General features: G+C 38.7%; 1 protein-coding gene across 3 annotated transcripts in view; it reads right to left on the bottom strand.

The window, feature by feature from the left end:
* Window positions 1–22491, bottom strand: part of SRGAP1 (SLIT-ROBO Rho GTPase activating protein 1) — a 279039-nt gene that overhangs the window by 104274 nt on the left and 152274 nt on the right. For all 3 annotated transcript variants that reach the window (XR_003432866.1, XM_027106895.1, XM_027106894.1), the window contains exon 4: window positions 10905–10967. Coding sequence is in view for 2 of the 3 variants with exons in the window: in XM_027106895.1 (XP_026962696.1) it covers window positions 10905–10967 (63 nt within the window). In the remaining variant the exon portion in view is untranslated. The remainder of the gene's footprint in view (window positions 1–10904; window positions 10968–22491) is intronic.

Genomic DNA, 22491 nt, shown 5'->3' with positions numbered 1-22491 from the left:
TTTTTTTTTTTTTTTTTTTTTTTTTTTTTTTTTTCGGTACGCAGGCCTCTCACTGCTGTGGACTCTCCCCTTGCGGAGCACAGGCTCCGGACGCGCAGGCTCAGCGGCCATGGATCACGGGTCCAGCCGCTCCGCGGCATGTGGGATCTTCCCAGACCGGGGCACGAACCCGTGTCCCCTGCATCGGCAGGCGGACTCTCAGCCACTGCGTCACCAGGGAAGTCCGGCCTTAACTTTTTTGATTCCTTTACATTCTATTACTAGAAATCCAATTATATTTTATTCTCGACTGATTTACACTAGGTTCATCAGGATTATTTTTCATGAGAGCAATGAACAATTTGGTATAATATCTGCCCACTTCACAATGATCAGAGATTTTTAACATAAAATGAATGTCATTTTATCCAGGAACTTCTAATTTTGCAGAAGATATTTTCCTTTCTTGTCTCTCAAGCACTCCATTTGTAGTGGGGTAAAGAGAGATTGGTAAGGGCAGAGGATCTAAACAAAGTCCAGCTTAATATTCCCTGTATTCTGACATGAATGATTTGCTAATAATCTGGCAATATTCAAGCACATGGAGTTCCCTGCACAGGCAATGAGCTTTCATGCATCTGTGCTTTCCCTCACACACGAATTGCTTTTTTGGAAGGCCCTTCCCACCCTTCCTTTGTCATAAAATCAGATGTCAGCTTCTCCAGGAAGTCCTTGGGAGGTTTACACAGAGCTGTGGAGACCTCTATCTAGCCCAGCACCCAACACCATACATGGAAATATCTCACAAGTCTAACTCACTGATGACAGGGCTGTTTGCCATCAATATATTAACGGGACCTATACATTTATTGAAAGGCTCCTCCCAGCCTCTCAGTGTGTATCACCTGGACGCAACAGAGATGATCCTCTAGTAATTTTAGAGCTGAGGCAACTATGCTTTCAGTACTTTCCATTTAACTGACTTAGAGACGGAACAGATTCTGAGATTCGGAACAAACGCTGAATAATGGCATTCCATAAATCCTAGAAACTTACAAATCACAAACCCCTCTCCATACAAGTGCTGGGCAGCTACTCTACAGAGGAGAGCACCGTCTTAAAAGATAACCTATTCCATTTCTCAACAGATCTAATGGTTAAATTCAGGAACCAGACTGCCTGGGTTCAGATCCTTGTTTTGCCTTTTATCACGTTCCACAGTTTACTCACCTGTAATTAGGAATAAGAATCATACCACTAAGGTTGTTGTGAAGATAAAATGAATTAATACATGCCAAGCGCTTACAGTGGTAACTGGCAAACAGTGTGTTTCACGGTTGCTACAAAAATCATAAAATACCACCCCCCCATCATATCTTTAAAGCCCACGATAGCCTCAGCCAGTGCTTAGTGTCAATGCTCACTTGTTTACTCTCACACACCTGAAGGTTGAGAGCAGAGGGATGGTCTTTGTTCTATCCATCAAAGAAACTGAGCTGCAAAGAGACTTAATCCTTGCCCAACAAGTCAACAGAGAAAGTCAGTGATAGGGAAGGTCATCAGAAAGTCCTTGTTTCAAAAAGCGTTTTCATAAGAAGTCTTCAGAGGCCCTGAAATACAAGTTTAAGCTACTGAAAGAATAATACCCACAAACTGGCACTTGGAATACATATTAACCAGGGCCATAGTGAACACAGTGGCAGCAGAAGTGGTGAAGGGAGAGTTTCAAGCAGTTGGCAACATTGAGGGGGAAAATACATGTATAATGAAAGGCCAACAAATTTACTAGAATTTCAAAGTCACCGGCATTAATTCTTTTCAGGGAAATGTTTCACATGTCTTCAACATTACACGTGTGTATTAGACATTTAAGTTATATGGTTTAGTATATGAAATATTTAAGCTGAGGACACCAGACACTTAGAATTTTAAAATCATAAAAGACCTGAAACCCTTGGAATTGTAGCATCAACTAAAATGGAAAGAATGATATGGAATCCTTTCCTTTTAATGGAAAATGGTTTAGAACTTGACACAAAAACCTGTTTCTCAAATTCAATACCTCTCACTCCACTTATTAAAAAGAAGAGAGAAAAAAAGAAGAAAGGTGAGAGGCCTTTGTTAATCTATGCAAGAAAGATTTCTGAGCTTTCTAATTGCTTTTGACCAGATGTCTAACCATTTTTTGCTGCTTATGTCGTTTAGAATCTCATTTGGTACTCTCCTGAAATCTTTCAACTTCTGATTTTTTTTCCTTTCTCTCTAGATATGGCTCCAGAGGGAAATTCTATGAATATGCCTGTGTTCGTCCTAATTGGATGCCTTGGCTCACACTGCTATTGCCTCAAAAACCTTCCCCAACTTCTCTCCATCTGTCCTAGTCGTAAAATCCTGTCCATTTTCAGACCCTTTCCTCTTTGAATTTTTCTTATTCCTCAGGGTGGACCTCTCTCTTTGAAACTCCAAAGCCCTCTAGCTGAACCTTTCTGTTGGTACATAATGGTCTGCCTTAAGTTATAATCACCATTAAAAAGGGAGTACTGGGTCTTCCTGGGTGGCGCAGTGGTTAAGAATCCGCCTGCCAATGCAGGGGACACGGGTTCAACCCCTGATCCGGGAAGATCCCACATGCCGCGGAGCAACTAAGCCCGTGTGCCAAAACTACTGAGCCTGCGAGCCACAACTACTGAGCCCTCGTGCCACAACTACAGAAGCCCGTGCGCCTAGAGCCTGTGCTCCGAAACAAGAGAAGCCACCGCAATGAGAAGCACGCCCGCGGCAACGAAGAGTAGCCGCCAGTTGACGCAACTAGAGAAAGACCGTGCGCAGCAACGAAGACCCAACACAGACAAAATTAAATTAATAAAATAAATAAATCTATTTTAAAAAAAAGGGAGTACAGTGTGCGAGCTGAGCCTTTTGACTCTGCTTGGTCTGAGACTTCCTAGCTGTGTGACCTTGGGCAAAGTACTTAACCTTTCTGTGCCTCATCTACCCTGTAGGGCCGTTGGAAGAATTTAAAGAGCTAATTATATAAATTGCTTAGAATAGTACCAGATATAGGTTAGCTGTTGCTATTTAGTCCTTGCTTAGCTTTTATTTGCCAGACTTCTGGTACTGTCTTGCCTAAAGCTCCCATCACAGTAGCACATACATAGTAGGGCCCTATTTACTAATTTGAATTAAAATAAAAACCTGGGTTACAGTTCCAACCTGGGACTTTAGTTAATCACTTAATCTGAGTCTCTGTGATGGTCTCCCTAAATAAGGAGGTTAATTTGATCATTTCTAAAGGCCCATTCAGTGCTAAAATTCTATCAGATAATCAAGTGAGTTAAGATATGTTGAAATGGATCACCGGCTCAACAGATGTAGATCTTCATTCCCTTCACATGATTTTTACTGGTCAACATTTCTAGTCCATTTTGAGACAATAAATCTAAGGAAAATGCCCATGATTTTATTCTATGTATATGTATTATATATTTGGTTTTGATGAATAATGATAAACAAAGCTAAGTACCTTAATTACTCAATACAAATGAAACATTCTGATTGTCTGTTATTAAAGCATTCTAATCATTTAAAAGTCATACTACTATATTTCAGAATGTAATAGTTTGGATAAAATACTCTGAGAAGGATTCTTGATATGAAACATGCTTGAGAAATGTTTTGTTTTTACTAAACTATACTTTCTAACACTTTTTTGTTCTTTCATTTCTAAGCCAAATACTTGTTTTCGGTTCATATTGTTCACTTCTTTTAAAAGACAGTTTTATTTGTAGTTCATAAGCACCAACCATAACTAATTCTCAAATCTCAGAGAGAAAAGAAAAATTCCAAGCGGGAGCTAGCGAGCATTTCACCTCATTAATTAGCAGGGTACCCTAAAAGACATCTACATGTAAAGTTCTTATCAAACGGATGTCCTGGCCGGGGTAGGGATAAATTAGGAATTTTGGATTAACATATACATATTACTCTATATAAAATAGACAACCAACAGGGACCTACTGTATAGCACAGGGAACTATACTCAAAATCTTGTAATAACGTATAATGGAAGAGAATGTAAAAAAAAGAATATATATAATATATAAACAACTGAATGACTTTTCTGTACACCTGAAAATAACACAACACTGTAAATCAACTATATTTCAATAACATTGTTTTTAAAAATTAAAGAAAAAAACAACAGCTGTCTTTAGAGAGTCTTCCAATGGAAATTTTATTAATCTCAATCGTTTTGGCAGGACGAGGAATCCAGGTTAAACTATCGAACCTGGTCTCTATAGTCAGTCTGTGTCAAGGCCAAGATTAGAATTCAGAAGTTGGCAGGGAGTCATGTGATCCCAATACCTCTCTTTCTTTCCATCTAAGTGTCTAGTAATAAAGCCAGGGCAAGGATATATGGAAACACTTTGTCAGCCCAGGATCTCTAAATAGACTGCTTTTTAAAAGTTTTCCAGGTGGCATCACGGAGAATGTGGTATTCCAGAGAGGTTTTCATTTGGGGGAGCCTTTTACATATCCTTATGCCTTATTTCTCTTTGTTCAGTGTTTTTTCCGAGACCCAGACCTCTTTGTAGTCCCTCTCAAAGCAATGAATTTGCATTTTCACTACAGAAATATATATTTCAAATACTTCAAATGCCCTTGAGCTAAAATAAATACTTAACCAGAACAAAACAAAAAAACCCAAAAACCTCTTGGAGGCACAGAGAAAAATCTTCTGATAGGATGTGGCAAGTATCTTGGGCTTTTTCAGAATGACCTTTCAACCTTGCCTGGGGCATGTTTCTTCCTATAGAAGAATGCATTAGCTCCTGGTTTGTGGGAGCCTCACAAAGCCAGCCAAGGAAGTTTTCCTCAGCAGTCCTCAGAGGTGGAGTTTTCTAAGAAGGGCTTGAAATAATAAACAGTGTCTTCCCTCCCATCTCCTCTAAAAATAATTAGCCTTTTATTTTAACATTTTAAACTGGTTCAAAGATATGTAAAGGCCAGCGTGGATACCTGTGTGCATTCAGAAACCCTGTCTTCCAAATAACTCCTGTACAAGAGGCTCAAAAGACTTGGGTTTGTACTGGGATAGCTTCTGTTCTCTATTTGCATTTGTTAGGCAAATTAGAGCTAGAGCTCAGAAGGCAGAAAACAAAGGTGCATGGAATAGCCAGTAATGGATACTTAGCACTAATCACCATGTGAGAACACACAGCTAAACAGGTAGTGTTGACACACAGAACACTACAGCTATATGAAAAGCTATGTTTTAAAGAGGCTGCCCCCCAAATGAACATATCCTAATATTAAAGCTGAGTGTGCAAACCCAAAGCCGTTTGGGTTTGCCCATTTTGTAACCCACATCAACAATGTGGAAAGCTCAATCAGGTTTTTACAAGTGGCAATCAGAGCGTGCAGTAGAAAAGTTTCAACTCTGAGTTTTACCTCTTGGATCAGGCTCCACCCTTCTTCTCCCCACCTGTCCTGCACATCCTTCCCGAAGGCGGCTGTGCAGTGGGGAACTGATGGGCCTTGGGGATGGAACTGGGCTGAGATTTTGCAGCATTCATTTACTATCTGTGTGACCCTGAGCTAATTATCTGGAGCCCCGGCTCCCATTAGTAACCTTGGGATTAGGACTACCTGCCTCATAGGACTGCTGTGAGAAATGAATGGGATCCTGCATGTGCCTCACGGTAAGGGTTGGATAAATCTTCATTTTCTCAGTTCTTTCCTCTTAATTTAATGGAGTTTGAAGATGGATTATCTCTTGACTCTGGCTAGCCATGTGTGTCACTGATGTATGGAGAGAGTAACCATCAATTACACATAATTAACAATCAATTTCACGTGGATTTACCATGACATCTGTGTTAATCTCCGTTAGAATTTGCTTACTGAGGATGGTAAGCGCCTTGTTTTTCAAAACACTGAGTATAATGCTGTAAAACCTAGGCAAAGTAAAGAAATATTAATATAGGACAAATAATTGTTTTTCCCCTAAAATACAGCATAACCTTTTGAGATTTTGGTCTGAGGGGACAGGCTTAACACTTCAAACCACTGTTTTATGATGAGCCCTTTACCAGACTGATACAGACCAATTTTGGTTTGAATGTTCCTTTTAACTTTTTGTGTCACCATTTTTCCATTTTTGCCTTTTCACTTCTCCACTAACCCAGTCACAGCCCTGTTCACATTTACTACTGGTTTGGTTTTCTTACAGGAAGTTACCGTCATTTTTCTTTTTGTACAAAACGAATATATACTGATTATAAGGAAAAACCATGTATATATATATAAACCATCTGAAATTACTATTAATATCATCCCTGATCTCCACCTTTACGCTGAGAGGCAGACAAGGAGCTGTTGCCATCCCCACTTCACCGATGATGAGGAAGATGACAATGACGATGAGGATGACACTAACTACCTCCATTTATTAAGCACTTACTATGTGCCGGGCACTGTTCTGAATGCTTAATCTGTATTAACTCAGCTTTATTTTTTCTCTTAGCACTTACACCTGCCATACTATATATTTATTTGTTTATTGTCTGTTTCTCCTCCCTAGAATATAAATGCCCTGAGAGGAAGTAACAGGGTCTGTTTTTATTCACATCTATTATACATCCCCAGTACATCTACAAGTAGCTGGCATGGTAGGAGGCATTCAAAAACTGTGGAATAAATAAACTAGTTTTCCTAACAACATGGGTGAGCCTTATCCAATACACTGAGGGCCTGAATAGAATAAAGAGCTGAGTAAGAGAGCATTTGCTCTCTCTGCCTGTCTTCGAGGTGAGACATGGTCTTCTCCTGCTTTGGACTTGAACTCGGGCTGGAACTTACACCATCAGCTCTCCTGGTTCTCAGGCCTTTGGAAGGACTGGAACTACCTTCTGGCTCTCCAGCTTGCTGCCTGCTGATTTGGGGACTTCTCAGCCTCCACACCGCACGAATCAACTCCTTATAATCAATTTCTCTCCCATATTGATCTATCTATCTGTCTATCTATCTATCTAATCTCCTATTGGTTCTGTTTCTCCCAGACTAATACAGATGCCCAGATTGGCTAAGTGAGCTGAGATTCAAATTCAAGTTCAATGAGTCCAGTCAATTCTGTTTCCTTAAAGCACAGCAGTCTCCCTGCTTTCTTAACCCTACTTTAGTTCTCTTTCACATGTTAAACTGAAAAGGAAGTTAATTAGTGGATTAGACTTAGAAAGGGAATTTGAAGATCTCGGTTCACTCTTACTTTTTAGCCCAATGAGTCCCATCTGTTAGATCTTTTTTTTAAAAAATTTTAACTTCTTAGTTTTTCTGTTGTTGGTTTTGTATTTTTTCATTTTATTTCTTTTTCCTTTTTGTTAGATCATTTAAATGAACATTTCTAAGAAGTACAGGTTGCCAGTGAGGCACATGTTCAATTTTTCACCTATGTTTTTGTTAAAGCAACATTAATGCCATTGATTTAAAAAAAATACAAAGGAGCAAGTGATAAATGGCTTAGGTGCTTTGTGTTGTTAGGATGGCATTAACATTTAGAGATCTTTATTAGAGAATGGTTTCCCAAAACTATGGCAACAGAGATAAAATGACAGACCCACAGAGGCTCTGGAGCCAGCCCTGGACTTGAGATCCCACTCTACTACTTATTGTGCAACCTAGGCAAGCCTCTCTGAGCCTTAGTTTCCTCATCTGTGAAATGGGGATAATGATAGTATCTGCCTCATAGAGACACTGTGAGGATTACATAAAATAATGCGTGTGCTTAGCACAATAACTAGCCGTATATAATAAGCATTTAATAAATGTTAGCTACTTTGAAAGGCATGTCTAGTTACCTAAAAAATATCTCCCTTTCTCTCTCAAATTAACAAAATCCTCAATTTTTAACTGGCTGTCAATGAGTTGGCCAACTAAAAGACTATAACTCCCAGACTTCCTTGAAGCCTGTGAAACTGTGTTTCTAAGTTCTGGCCAATGAGATGTATATGAAAGTGCTATATGGAACCTTCATTAAGTCTTCGTAAGAGACAGAGGACCTGCCCTTCTTTCCTTTCTCCATTCCGTTTCAGGAAAGCAGATGTAATGGCTAGAGCTCCAGCAACTATCTTGAACTCTAAGAACAAAGATACAATTATGTTTCTCTGAACAGTGTATTAGGGGGAGCCTGATTCTTTGATGGCTTTATGTAACCTCCATACCAGTCCTGTGCTGCCAACCTCTGAACTCCTTTTATGTGTGAGAGAGGTTAAACTTCTATCTTGTTTATGCCATTATTCTGAGTACCTCTGTTACTCAAGGCCCAAGTAATCCTAACTGCTGTGGCTGGCCCATGTGGTAGGTTCAAAACCACTCTGAGGCCCTGTTTCTGTAAATAAAGGCAAGGTTGAGGCAAAAATATAGAAAAGGAGATGCATGTCTTCAAAGCCTTTCCTCTCCTTCCAGACGGCACTCAGATGCCACCATCCTCTCTCTCCTGCTCAGAGGTCCAGGCCTTCATGCCCCATGGATACAACCCATTCTCAAAGAATCTGATGAAACTCGGTTCATTTTAAGGTAGAAATGATCATAAGGCATCTCTTTCTATTTGTCCTGGGCATTTGTATTTTATTTAAGACAAAGCCTTCTGACAGAATGCTTGGAATAATCAATAGACCTGTGAGAGAACTATTTTGGGGCAGGGAAGCCCACACATAAGGCTACTGCCCACCACTAAGGTTGGACTGTAATTTAATAATAAGCATTCCTCTGGTTTAAGGAAGTTAATGTACCTCTCAAAAAGGAGCTCACCTTCAACTCCCAAGGAGTATCAAGGGTTGTGAGAAAGGGAGGAGTGAATATTTGTTTGAAAAGGCAATTAAATTGCATCCTCAATTCACTCAGGCTACATATTTTACACCTTACTTCAACAATCATTATTACGTCAGTTGTAAAACATTCTATGCATGATGCAACTCAGAAGGTAATTTATTCGTGACCAGTCAGTGGATGAATAAAGAACCTAAACCGCATTCCCCCAAACCTTGGTCCCCTGTTCAAACACTCCTCACTTTTTCTTCCTTTCTGAATGTAAACTGAATATATATAATGGATAGATTTCATTTGAACATGACAGAATTTATGTATCTGAATTTAAAGTGCAAGAGAGACCATCTTTCAGAGTAAAAAGTGTGTGTGTGTCTGTGTGTATAAGACGGTCTTTCCCCACAGAACATGACATCTGACCTCAAATGTGCATGCTCTCTGGTTTGGTTAAAGTAAAATTATCTCCCAAGAGCTCAAAGTGATCTACAGACTACCTAATTAAAACCTCACTGCCTGTCTCCTCTATGCCTTGATTCCTCAACTGATTCAGAGATTAAATGACTGACGGGGTTATTTAAACTCTGGTGACCTTTTCTAGAATCTGGCTCCTTCAGGCTTTCAGACTGATACTGATGAGAGGTTTGAGGAGTTATCAACTTACTTGATTCAACTATAGAGTCTCCTAGATGTCTAATTCCACTTGATAGGCTGAATCCAGGAGAAATTTCTCTATACACATCTCTCACTGAGATAAAACTTTCATGACATTCTACCAAATTTTCTTGTATTCAACAGTCAAGTTTATCTTCTCCAGTGTTGCTCTGACTAGTATTACTAGTTCCAGACCATAAACAACAGGCTCTTGTTTATGATGCCATGACAACCAGCAGATTTATTGTTTAAAGTATTAGAGACTGATTTATATTTCTAGGTAAAACAATGCCCAAGCAAAGGGAACCACAAGGAAGGTGCCAGGAAGCCCTCATCTTAAAATAGTTCAATGGAAGAAGACAGAATTTCTTCTGTGGAAGTCTCAGAGGCACAATGCTGATTTAACTTTTAAATGCTACATCCAGGATTTCTAGAAATGGTTGATACCTTAGGTTATCAGAAATTAATAAATCACACCAAGCGTGGGCTAATAAATGGCCTTTTATATGGATATGACCTTATAACATGAGGCTTTTGCACATAAAGTTAAAGGTTTCTGAAGGAGGAACAAGCAATTAGAAACTGTCCAGTTAATTCAAAAGCACAGGTGTAGCAAACATGCTGCATAAAAACACAAATTTATCACACATGTAGAATAAAACTGGAAAGTGGATTTTATAAGAATATCACTCATTTTATAAAGTTTAAAACTACAGGTTCTTTTAATTAGCAAGTATCAGTGGAGCATTAAAAGCAATTTAATTCACAAAACTGTACTTTACACACTTGCTTTTTAGGAACAAATGAATTTGTAAATCAAGAACCTATTTTAATAAGTTTCAGGTTTAATTTGCCTGTAAAGAAAAATTCAAATAATCTTGTGTAATGAAAACGCAAACATCTATAGTTAGAACAAATTAACATTACTCAATTCTCATTATGTTGTTCTCTTATAAAATAAAAACTCATCACATTCCTCCAAAAGGAATTTGTATTTAATAATATGATCATTAATTATAAAACAAAATATACATAGGCATATGACTAATCACTGATTTTGTTTTTTAATAGTTCATCATTTAATTTCTTCTGATTATATGCATTAACCTGAAAAAACTTAAATTCAGAAAAGCCAACTATTGCCAAGAAGGAAAAATAGATACCCCTCCCCCTCAATATTCTGGAACTGAATATATGAATAGATCACATATAATCCAACCATATAAAAACATTCTTTTGGGGACAACTATAGTCCAGTTTCTTAAAGTGTTCTGACTGCATATACATATTTACTTGAAGCAGTCTCGTGCCATCTATCCACTCGGTTCCACATTTCTACCAGACAAGCAACCATCAACACTCTAGCTTGGAATGAGTTCTAATAAGAGAAGTGTTTCTGCAAACCAGAATTCTACACCAGATTTTTCCAAAAGAAAGATTACAGTGCTTACCGTATAGAGCTCGTTAAGAACCTTCATTAAGTCCTCATGAAGTTGGAATGCAATCTCTTTGCTCTGCAATGAGAAAAAATTAACAATATTAAAAACTGTAACAGAAACTTGTTTCTAGATGACTTACATCTTAAGAAGTCCACTGGCTGAAAATAGAAGAATGTGTATAACACAATGGAAGGCCAGCATGACCCTGATACAATAAACATCTTTGATCAAATGGCCCTTTCTAAATACTAGATGTGTGCACCAATGGTTACCACTGGCTGGACAGAAGCAAAGAAGTGGACAGTGTGAATGGCTCTCCCACCATCCAAATCAGACTTTATCAAGAGCGAGAAAAAGGAGGGTGAGGCACCGTGCTTGCTCAGAAGTTGAGCTGCAGAACTTAAGGCATGAAAAGATGAATTCCAGCATCTTGCTTCCCATCTCAGTATCATCACACGGGAATTTTGCAGTGTGAGTCCCCAGAAGCTAAGTTAGAAACCAAAAGGGAAATTTACTCTCCCTTTCCAAAATAACTATGTGACTGACTACAAAAATTTTTTTTAATTAACGCATAGTTGATTTACAATGTTGTGTTAGTTTCTGGTGTATAGCAAAGTGATTCAGTTATACATATACATATATATATGTATATATATATGTATGTACGTGTGTATATATATATATGTTCTTTTTCAGATTCTTTTCCATTATAGATTATTAAAAGATACTGAATATAGTTCCCTGTGCTGTACAGTAGGATCTTGTTGTTTATCTATTTTATATATAGTAGTTTCTGTCTGCTAATCACAAACTCCTAATTTATCCCTCCCCACCTCTTTCCCCTTTGGTAACCATAAGTTTGTTTTCTATGTCTGTGAGTCTGTTTCTGTTTTATAAATAAGTTCATTTACATCACTTTTAAAGATTCTACATATAAGGGATATCATATGATACTTCTCTCTCCCTTTGACTGACTACAATTTTAATTTTAAGAAAACACTTTCACAGTAGTGAGTTGGTAAGGCCACTTATGCTCCACATACTTTTTGCCTCTGCATTTATTATTGTTATTTTTTCATTAAGACAAAAAAGAGAGTTCTACTTTTCCACTCAGTGGGTAAATGACAGCATTTAAGATATCCTTCCCTAGGCTAATTCTGAGGGTTTGACAGAGGAGTATTTGAATTTTTTTTTTCAGCAAAATCTGTAAGTTAACTTTAAAGGAAATCATATATCCAAATTACTTTTCTTTTTTTTCTTCCTGTTTTTTTTTTGCGGTACGCGGGCCTCTCACTGCTGTGGCCTCTCCCGTTGCGGAGCACAGGCTCCGGGCGCAGGCTCAGCGGCCATGGCTCACGGGCCCAGCCACTCCACGGCATGTGGGATCCTCCCGGACCGGGGCACGAACCCGTGTCCCCTGCATCGGCAGGCGGACTCTCAACCACTGCGCCACCAGGGAAGCCCTTTTTTCCTGTTTTGAGTTCAGTATTTAGTCAGGTACAGAAAATGGAAAAAAATGTGTAGCATGGCTTAATCTATAGTTTGAGACAATAACAACAGCATGCATGGTTCATTTATGTGTCTCCTACTGGGCTGTCAGGACTGGGAGTAAGGGCCATATCTGTATCAGCTCTGCGACCCCAGTGTCCTGCACAGTGCTTGGGCATGAGGCCAGAACTAGGGTGAGGCAAGTGAGGTGCCGAGGGTATGCAATTTAAGAAGACACTAGTCCAGGTCCCGCTTGGGCACAAAGGAAGCTTCCAATCAGCACTTGCTAAATGAATCTGTAAATAAGGTGAAATACTGTTGTTTGTGTGATTTGCTGAAGTAGTTACTGCCTTTGGTGAAGGCTGGCCACTGGTGAGAGGGCAGAAAAGAAAGGCCCATAGACCACCCTTAATAAAATCAGAGGATCTAGATGAAACACAGTCCATCTGCCAACACTAGGTCATTGGGTTAGGCCTCCCTTAAAAAAGGCCACATGTGCTGAAGCAAAAATTGTGACCATGAAATAGTGTGGGAAGATGACATCAGAGCAATAGCTAAACTTTGAGAAATTCAAGTTCGTTAGCTGCATTTGCCCCTGGGTTTTCTTGGAGCGATAAAGGGTGCTGGTGTTATCGAGCTCTGAAAGATTTAAAATCCCTACACTTGAGTTAGAGATTTTTATGTTTTGCTGTGTCCCTGCTATGTGAAGAGGTGGGTTAAGAATCACTGAAGGGTGAAAGGGAAGTCACAAGTGAGCAAATGAAGCCAAATGAAACTCATTTTATTTCCCTTAAATCTTGGCTATTCTGACTATATACATTACACTGCAATCTCCTATGACTTCAGCTTGGTGTTATTTTAATATCATATTTCATTCAAGGATCTGAGCTACCAATTCAGAACTCTCTAATGGGATCAAAGGCTACCAAGTAACCCTGCTCAGCCGCCCGCATTTCAGGTAGCAAGTCCAAAAAGAAAATATTTCTTGGCTAAGACTTTAGAACAATAACCTCCAAAATCCCTTAGGTCTAATTAACTGCAAGCCAAGAATATTTAGGATCATATTGAACCCTTGGGTTTGGGGCGCTAAGGGCCTGCTAAACCAGCCAAGTCAAATATCTCACAACAGCAAAAAGGTTCTTTGTACATTTCACAAGATTTTAGGTAATGAGGTAGAGGAAGTCTGGCAAAACAGACATACTGTTCTCTGCTGAGCACACTCTCACATTTTTGGTTCACCTTTCCTCGGAGGCCCTGAAATATAAAACATCTGTCTGGGAGGCAGTATAGAATAACACTTCGAAGCAAGGACTCTGGAGTCACAATGCTGGGACTGAAGTCCCAAAGGCTTTGGACTCCCCTGTGCCTGAGTTTCCAGATCTATAAAAGGAATGTAGTCATGGTACCTACGTCATCCGGTCGATGAGAGCATTAACCAGATGACACATACACAGAACTCAGAATGGTACCTAACACACAGTAAACATCCCACAAATGTTATAATTATTTAATTCTTTCCCAGACACTCTAACGGTTAACTCCCTTGAGTGAAAAGCCCACATGGTATTCTTCCTTCTTTTGGTCTCTACGGACACTTATTCCATTGACTTCCACATAGGAAGTGCTTGGCAGATACCGGTTGAATTGACTTGGATGTCCTTCACCCCACTCCCCATTACCCTGGCCTTTAGATCCACGCAAGTGACCTCTGATTTGGAAGGGCCTCGAGTATTGTGCTCCAGCCCTTGAGCCCTTCTTACATCCATACACCCTTGCCACACATGTACACTGAACTTATCTATGTTCCATTTTCGTGGGTATACTACTGGTGGTACCAGATGAATTAACCAAACATCTACTAGGAAATGGATAATTCCTCAAGCCAATGGGATAAGATATATACAACTCATGAAAGAGGCTGTTAGGGAGCCAGGCTTCAGTGGGAACTTTAAATTCTGTGAGAAGTTGGTGGCAAGTTATTTTCAGGTAGGTAGAGCCCCAGCTACCCTCATGACACATCACCGAACTTTCCGCCTAGATGTTCGCTTTGAATGACAGTCTAAACTCTCCGTGGCCTAGTCAGTAGCCTCGAAATTAACCATTTTCTCCCCGCCCTGCACCACTCCTTTTGCCTGCAAAAACTGTTAAAAGAATTGGGCTGTGCTCTGAAACACTAGACCATGTGACTGAAGGGTGAAGCATGAATTTGCACACCCTTTTGTTCACAGATACCCGGGCCAGACAACATCAAGTCCTAGTCTGAGTGCTGGGGGCTTGGTCCCTGTCCCCATGGCATAGAAGCAACGACAAGATCACCTCATGTTATCCCCACCCCCAACTTTAAACATGTCTCCAATTTATTACAGTAACAGTGAAAAACAGTCCTTTCTTCTAAATACGACTCTGGACCCCAAGAGAAGGAATCTTAAAACAAAACACATCTGATGTGGCACACAGGATGCTGACATACTCAACTAATGCACTGAAACCCTTTAATTAGAAGATATCTGGATTATCAAAAGTCCATCAAAATTCAATAGGTTTAAGTATACCTCTGGATTCTATTTCATTAAAAATTTGAAAACAGTGAGAGCAGACCCTTGACCCTTGACCCTTGACCAAGAGCTGCTAGGTAAGAAAAAGGATACGGGTATTAAGGAAAGCAATCAATGCTCCCTTTGTACAAGAGAAAAAAATAACGTTATGAAATGATATATGCTTGAAATAAAGTATTTTTCATGTTATTTGCGATTGGCTGATTAAAATTACTTTTGCCCAGGGAAGGAGAGTCCCCTCCAACTGCAAGGTATGGAGTTGAAAAAGCGAACAGGTTTTTTTCCCCCATTCTGTGGGCCTATATAAGTTCAAATGATGGTAAAAACTTCTAATGCATTGCAATAGGATTCTAGGATTCTGACCCAATAGGATTCTAGGATTCTGACCAAGGGGAAAGAAAATGGTTAGAACCTCCATTCAGTTGACATTTATTAAATGTCTCCAATGTGTAAACCCAGAGTTGAATACCAAGTCAATTTCTAATTGTTTCCTATTCATTATCGCTTTGATGTTTCAGACAATTCAAATAAGTCCAAAATGAACAGTCCCAAAGTTTCCACCTTTTTCATTATAAAAATGAATTAAGTATATTGAATAATATTGGAAAAATAGAGAACAGAAGGCCAAAACTACCACCATTATAATTTGATGGGTATATTTCCTTCAAGTTTGTTTATCTAAACAGAGGTCTGAGTTGTAATCATTCTATAATAATAAAGTATCTTTTTTCTACTCTGCTTTCTTCCAGTTATCATATATTTTCCCATGTACTTATATAATTTTCAGAACATTATTACTGATTAAAATAACTACACAGTGAATGTATATTAACCATTCTTCTATTATGGTTTCCAATGTTTCCACTATTTTCCATCAATCATTCAATTACTTACTTATTCATTCAATTTCACCAATATATTTTAATCACCCTGAACTATTATCATGAATGCTGTTCTAAAGTCATACCTTGCATTCTGTGCTGTTGCCTCAGTGTCAATTCCCAGACATGAAATTACCAGGATAAAAGTATTGACATTTTAAAGACCCTGGATTCACATTGGAAGATTACTTTCTAAAAGGGTTATAATGAATTTATATCGCTTCCAGGACAATAGTGTCATTCATGTCAGAATCTGGGGTTCACCCAAGACTTGCTTCTTCTCCTTGAAATATTAGGAGAATATTTAGAGAATATCCTATATTATTAGAGAGAATATTAGGAGGATTCTGCACCAATCCTATCTATTCTGGTCGATCTGTTTTTCTGTACGTCATGAGAATTTTTTTTAAAGATAAAGACCTAGGGAACTTTTTAAAGATAAAGACCTAGGGAACTCCCTGGCAGTCCAGTGTTTAGGACTCTGCCTTTCCACTGCAGGGGGCACGGGTTCAATCCCTGTTGGGGAACTAAGATCCTGTAAGCTGCATGGTGCAGCACCCTCCCCCCACCAAAAAAAGATGAAGAGCTAATTATGTCCTTCCTCTGATTAAAACCCATCAAATTCTTGCTATATTTTTTTCAGGATAGAGTTACAATTTCTTAAATCACTCATAACTTCCCCTGTCAAACTAGGTTTGAGAGCTTACCTTCCACAGCTCTCAAACCACATCCTTTAGCCTGATAAGCTGCTCAGTCCCAGGTTCTACCTTCACATCTCTGCCTTCCCCATGCCGTCCTCATTGCCCAGACTCTGCTTCCTTCTCTGGCCTAGTACAATCCTACATGCTACTACTTTGTGAAAACTTTCTCGTAACTTTATCTTGTCCTTCAAATAAAGAAATTAGACCCTCCCTTCTTTTTGACTGTATAATACATTCATTCATTATCACTTCTAGGCTGTATGATTTAGTGGTTAGTTGTTCAAACTCTAAAACTGGATGCCTGTTTTCAAATTCTCTTCTCTGTGCATAAGTTAAATAATTTTGTGAGTTTCCTCAATGGCAAAAGAGAGATATCAACAGCCTCTACATCACAGGGTTTTATCGGGATGGTCCTTATTAAACACTTAACACAAAACCCAGCACAGAGTTGAGTGTTAAACTGATGCCGCCCGTTATTATTACACTCATCATGTTTCTTTTTCTCTTCATAAACAGAGGGTTTCTTTGAAAGCAGGGACTGTGTCCTAATCATTTTTGTGTTCCCAGGGCCTGCTGTGGTGCCTGGCACACTGTAGGTGCTCGATATACCTTTGATGAATGAATGGGACCCAGAGGTGAGTAAGGTATGGCTTCCTCCCTCCAGAGTCCACAGTCTCATGGAGGAGCTCGATGTGCCCAAACAGCTTCCTATACAGAGCACTGTGATAAGTGCTACACTGGGTGGACCCTGGCCAGTATCTCTATTCCTGGAGAACAGCAGGCTTGCTCCCTGGAACCTCCCAGAAAGGGGAGAAAGGAAGGCAGAAGAAAGAGCATAATTAATACAACCATAATTGAGTACATTGGGCAATCGATCAAGTGATCTATATGGTTGGATTAAATGACCAATTCAGAGGGCCTCTGGCCTCTCACAGAGTTATTTTTAAAGCAAATCTATTGTGATGACCAGTCAAGGAATCCTGACCTTATGCTGAGTCAGAGTGAGACTAAGAGAGAAGAAGGAAAACCAGATTAAATATTTAATGAGAGGCTTGCAAATGATTATAGTGTCTCACGCTCAGTGAGTTTTGGATGGAAATTCTGGTTAAAAGGGTCAGGCCACACCTCTACAGTGCGTGTGCTTTCACATTTCCAAAACCTCGTGTTCATGTGTCTTTATAATAATAGATTCTCTTAATTCATGTAAACTCTGAAGACAGCAGCAACAGCATCCCTCAAAATGCCTAATGCAAAAACTGGGGCTGGGCTTAATGGCCTGAAGCAAGCTATAATATTTATAGTGTAGTTGCACATTTCCTTTCTATCTGTCAAGGGACATGGATTTGTACTTATTAAAATCACAACTAAGTATCAGTGTATGGAATTAGCCTCACGATCTACTGCATTCCCAAGGCGAAAAATAATCAACATTCTTTTAGATAAAACTCCATGTCACTAGAAAATGTGGGAAAGTTAGAAAAAAAAATCATAGATACAGGGGAACCAGAGCTTCATTTTGAAACAAGACAAAACTTAACCTTAAAGGAGATATCTGGGGCACCTCCTAGAATATTTACTAATGTAACTGCTAGGCAAACGTGGCATTGGACTGTGCTCAGCCTGTGAGCAGGCAGAAGTGCAAAGTCACGTACACCAGTGTCACTCATAACCACCCAGGTATAAAGAGCACTTGAACAGATTAAGTAACTCAAGACTGAAATTTTAAGTCCTACAGGGAATAAAGTAGATGAAACAATTATTATCATTTTCAGCTTGCACTTCCTTAACTCTTCAAGAAACACAATTTTTCATGCTAGGGATATTTCTCTACTCAAAATGGCGATACACTGGAAACACCATTTCAGTGCCTCTAAATGAATAATCACTTAGGCATAATTCTCAGTAGCGGATATAAACAAACCTACCTAATTAAAATCAGAACGTGTTATGAAACTCTGGTTAAGACTGTAATATAATTAACTAAAAACTATCAGAAATACATTTCCAGACCACTTTTCAATACGCTGAACTTAACAAAAATGTAATAACTCAGCTTTATTAACAATTCCTTAATATAATTCCTTAACAATTATCATAATAATACATCATCTTTAGTACATGAACCTGAGTCTACTAATTTATCACTAAAGACAACTGTCTTTCTCTCCTGTGACAGATGTGATTGTGCAAAGATCCAGTGTGACCAAAAGCTCACATCTATGGCACAGTGGGCTGGGGTTATGAGTATAACCTGTGGTCAAGCAAACTAGACCATATTGTGTAGGGAACCCATGACCTCAGTCTTAATGGCACTGTGGTAAAAAAAAATCCAGAGACTGTTTACAAAACTAAATAAAGTAAGTAGGAGATTTGCTCATTTATAAGTCATTCATTGAATTAGTAAGCAAAAGGCAGAGATTCTTTGCGATACTGATAAAAGTTCATTTATTCATGTACACACTCATGCATTCAGTCATTCATTCTACCAGTTTATATGAGTACCTTCTATGGGCCAAAGATAGAACAGTGGTCTTACATTTTAGTGAGAGAGGTAAACAAAACAATTTCAATTCAGTCTGATTTATGCTTATTCAAACAATTTAAACCAAGTGAAATTTCTCTATATAACTCTTGAACCAAGCCCAAAATTTAATAAACCAATCTTCAAGAATTTATCCTAAATCAGAAATTTCCTTTAAAGATATATATTTATCCTAATATTAATAGTACCATCTCAGAACTACAACTCATTAATTGGTCTATAGAATTAACCATGTATTTAAGTAAAGGTAGCTTACGGAATAGAAAAAAAACCAAAAAACAAATTCCCATGGGCTAAGTGTCCTGTTCACCAAGAACTTGGTTCCTTGAATACTACCAGAGAATTTGAGAAAACACCTATGGCTAGTAGGCAAATGTACATGGGGTGACAGCCTACTTGAAGCAGGAAAAAACAAACAAACCAACCCCAAACCATCAACATAGATCCAGATTATTTATTGGTCAGATTATTTAAATATCTTTACTTCCCTGAGCTGTTTCCTCATCTGAAAAATGGAGAAGATTCCAATAATATACTCCCTAGGGTTCTTAAGAGGATTAAATGAGATATCCATTGTTACTTGCTTAACAAGGTGCCTGGCACACACCAAGCACTCCATAAATGTAACTGTCATGACGCTATTATCAGCTCAGCATCATATCCTTGTTTCATTTCATGAAGTCACCCTCCATTTTTCTAAATGCTAATGTAACAGTCTACTCATAGCAACTTTCAAATCAGTATGTCTCAGATGGTCACGTCAACCTAATTCAAGATTTACTTTCTAGAATACTTACTGTGTTTGAGGTACTATTATACCAAGGAGGATAAAGTCTATTCCAGAGAACACTGCAAAGCTACAAAGAAGCAGAACTCTTAATTCTGAGCAAGCCCTTGCTGACTTTAGACTGTTAGGTCTTCCTTAGAATAAAGTAAAACTTGTCTCCACTTAAGTTCTACCAGTCAGTCTTAACTGTTATAGACTTGTAGAGCTAGTTAATCTAAGCCATCTTCTACATGACAGGTCTTCAAATATTTGAGACAGTTACTATGTCCTAGCTAAGGCTTACTTTCTCTGTACCAAACATTCCCACTGTCTTCAACTGTTCCTTATATGACACAGTTTAAAGAAATGAAGAGAGAATTCTCTTTGCCTCCCAGATAATTTTCACTGTCTTGGAGCTTAGTGGCAATAAGGACACTTTCTTTATACTTCAAGGGGTAGAAGCTAAGATCTTGGGAAGATTAGGAGGCAACACACACCTCTCAGTGACTTGCATTTGCTTGCAATCACCCTGTTTTGTGGTGGCAGTCCAAACCCACATCTGCACAGTTAAGGTAAGCCCAAGAATCCTGGAATCACCGTTAGCTTTTTTTTTTTTTTTTCTCCAACAGGCTAAAGAGCCATCAGATAAAGGAGTAGAAGCCTTACAATCTGATTAGGATGGACTGAATAAGAATGTCCTGGCTTTGAATTTCCAGCAGATCTTTCATAAAACAACAAAAAGCCATTTGATTCATTCTTGATCTACATGGATGAGATCTTTTTGAAGACAATAACATTATAAGTATGGAAATACTCTCTGGCCATAACTCATGGTAGAGCAAAAATCATCACCCAGATTACTAATGCACCAGCTTCCTCACTAGGTTCCCCAAGACTGGTTTCTTCTCATCCCAATTTACTCCTCACAATGCTCTCAAAAAACAAAGCTGATTATGCCATATCCCTGACGCAAAATCTCTCTTGGCTTCCTTAGTTGTTTAGATGAAAACATACCAGTTCCTCAAACGAAAATCAAAATTCTTCCATGCCTGCAGCCCTCACCCCCAACCTGCCTTTCTAGATCACAGGTAGCTGTTATCCCACTATGTACACTTTGCCGTGTTATAGGCTATACTCCTAACCCCAGCCAGCTGTGTAACTGATGTGAGCTTTAGGTCCAGGCCAAAAAGAGGTGGCCTACGATGACAATTCACTTCCGTTAAGAGTTGTGAAGAGGGGGCCAAGAGCCCCACCTACCGTCATCTTCCCCTAGCATCATTTCCTGGATACGTGCTAGTCTTGATCAGAACCCCAGGCCCTGGTCCTGTGCTGTTCTCTACATACATATAGAAGGATGCACTTCCCCTAATTCCTCTGTAAAACCTCACCAGGTTTAAGACGTTGATCAAATGCCACTCTCTCTGTGAAGCCTTTCTCCATTTTCCTAGGAAGTATGCCTTACTCAATCATCTGTGCATTTGGTGCTCTTGGGTCCTATTTCTGTAAGAGCAGTTGCCAACTTATAATGTAATTTTTATCTCTATACTTCCTTTCGTTACTAGATTATAAGCCCCTCTGGAATACTAATTGAGGATTTGTGTCTTACTTTTGTGACCCTAGAACCCACCATTGTGCCTGTCGCATAACGATAATCAATAAAGGTTTGCTGAATGAATAATGAAATAGAATGTCTACTCTGTTTTGGAAAAGAGAACTGATTTCAGTAAAGCTAGGTTTCAGAAAAAAAGGAAATGAGAGGAAGAGTAGAAGTTGCAATGAATTTGTCATGACTGGTCAGTGTAATTGTAAGACCTCGCCAAAAAATGAAAGATTATTTTAGCAGCCCCTTGCAATCTCTATCTTTAGAGCTAAAGAAATGAAATTTTAATGGCCATGTTTACTCAAGCCAGTGCACTAAGCCAGTTATGGTTCTGTGTTCACTTGAAACTACCAAAGTTTAAAAAGTAAAAGTGGTGCATGTATTTATTTACTACTGTTATTGAACATTAGTGGGTTTTCTCAATCCATATAGTTCATATAGCCAGTGTCAAATTTTGTTAAGTTTCTAGATTGATCTGACAAAGTATTTAGTTGGTAAAATTTCTGCTTGTTTCTATTTAATTGCCTCTCTAACAATAAGAAAAAAATGTTTCCCTTTGACTGAGATTTAAAAGGTACTGAAATCAATCTGACAGCCACATTCAGTATTTGTTCGCAACTGCATATTTTTGGGTTGCTATTACTCAAGGTATCACAAGTGTTTCTTAATCCAAATATTTGCTATATGTGCAATATCCCCTAATATGGCATTTCTTGCAGCTGCTGGAAATCTTTTAGAATCCTACCACATGAAATTAAACGAAGTCTTCAAATGCTAAGAAACACTGGCTAGCAACCAGAATACTGTTCTCAGGTTGCTTCAGACTTTGTTGATCTCAACTACAGACACCTCGACCTATGGTATAGGAATGTTCTCTCATCAGTTCTTTTAAGAATGTAGTTTCCTTCTTGGATGAGGAGAATGGGTAAGGATTCAGTGTTCAAGGCTCTTTGAAAATGAACTTTCTTAAGTGCTGATCTTTTATGAATGACTGAACCTAAATAAACCTGGTACTGAATACATATATATATATATATATATATATATATATATATATATATATATA

Source organism: Aethalodelphis obliquidens, unplaced genomic scaffold (assembly GCF_003676395.1).
Source record: "Aethalodelphis obliquidens isolate GAN/ISIS:26980383/991018 unplaced genomic scaffold, ASM367639v1 scaffold8, whole genome shotgun sequence".
Classification (NCBI taxonomy): Eukaryota; Metazoa; Chordata; class Mammalia; order Artiodactyla; family Delphinidae; genus Aethalodelphis; species Aethalodelphis obliquidens.
Note: the sequence above shows the minus strand (reverse complement) of the source record. Positions and strands in the feature narration are given on the sequence as shown.